The sequence below is a fragment of the Aptenodytes forsteri genome, unplaced genomic scaffold (genome assembly GCF_000699145.1).
Source record: "Aptenodytes forsteri isolate BGI_AS27 unplaced genomic scaffold, ASM69914v1 Scaffold321, whole genome shotgun sequence".
NCBI classification, from domain to species: Eukaryota; Metazoa; Chordata; class Aves; order Sphenisciformes; family Spheniscidae; genus Aptenodytes; species Aptenodytes forsteri.
Genome location: NW_008795030.1, coordinates 1,328,745 through 1,329,025, shown reverse-complemented (window position 1 = coordinate 1,329,025; position 281 = coordinate 1,328,745). Strand labels below are relative to the sequence as shown.

Below are 281 nucleotides of genomic sequence, written 5' to 3'. Positions count from 1 at the left end.
TCCCCTTTCCAGGCTGGGGGACTGCCGGGTGCCGGGGCATCCCCACGCTCACCACCTGGGTGCCCCATGGCCGAATCCTGCCCGGCTGCGGGACAGGGACTGAGGATGGCCGAATTTTCCCCAATTTGGGCACTTACGTTTTAATGAGCTGCTTGGCGTTCTGTGGGGAGCAAGAGGAGAGGTGAGTGGAGCCGTGCGACAGCCGCCGGGATGTCCCCGAGCCGGTGGGACCCCATGCGGGCACCAGCGGGGGGGGGGGGGGGGGGGGGGTCTCCAACTGG

The 281-nt window shown here is 68.3% G+C and overlaps 1 protein-coding gene across 3 annotated transcripts in view; it reads right to left on the bottom strand.

Annotated features, from left to right (window-relative positions):
• Positions 1-281, bottom strand: part of TRIM63 (tripartite motif containing 63) — a 4,150-nt gene that overhangs the window by 1,149 nt on the left and 2,720 nt on the right. For 2 of the 3 annotated variants that reach the window (XM_009276215.2, XM_009276217.2), the window contains exon 6: positions 138-160. The exons of the other annotated variant lie outside the window; for it this stretch is intronic. In XM_009276215.2, coding sequence (XP_009274490.1) covers positions 138-160 — 23 coding nt within the window. The remainder of the gene's footprint in view (positions 1-137; positions 161-281) is intronic. 3 annotated transcript variants of the gene reach the window in all.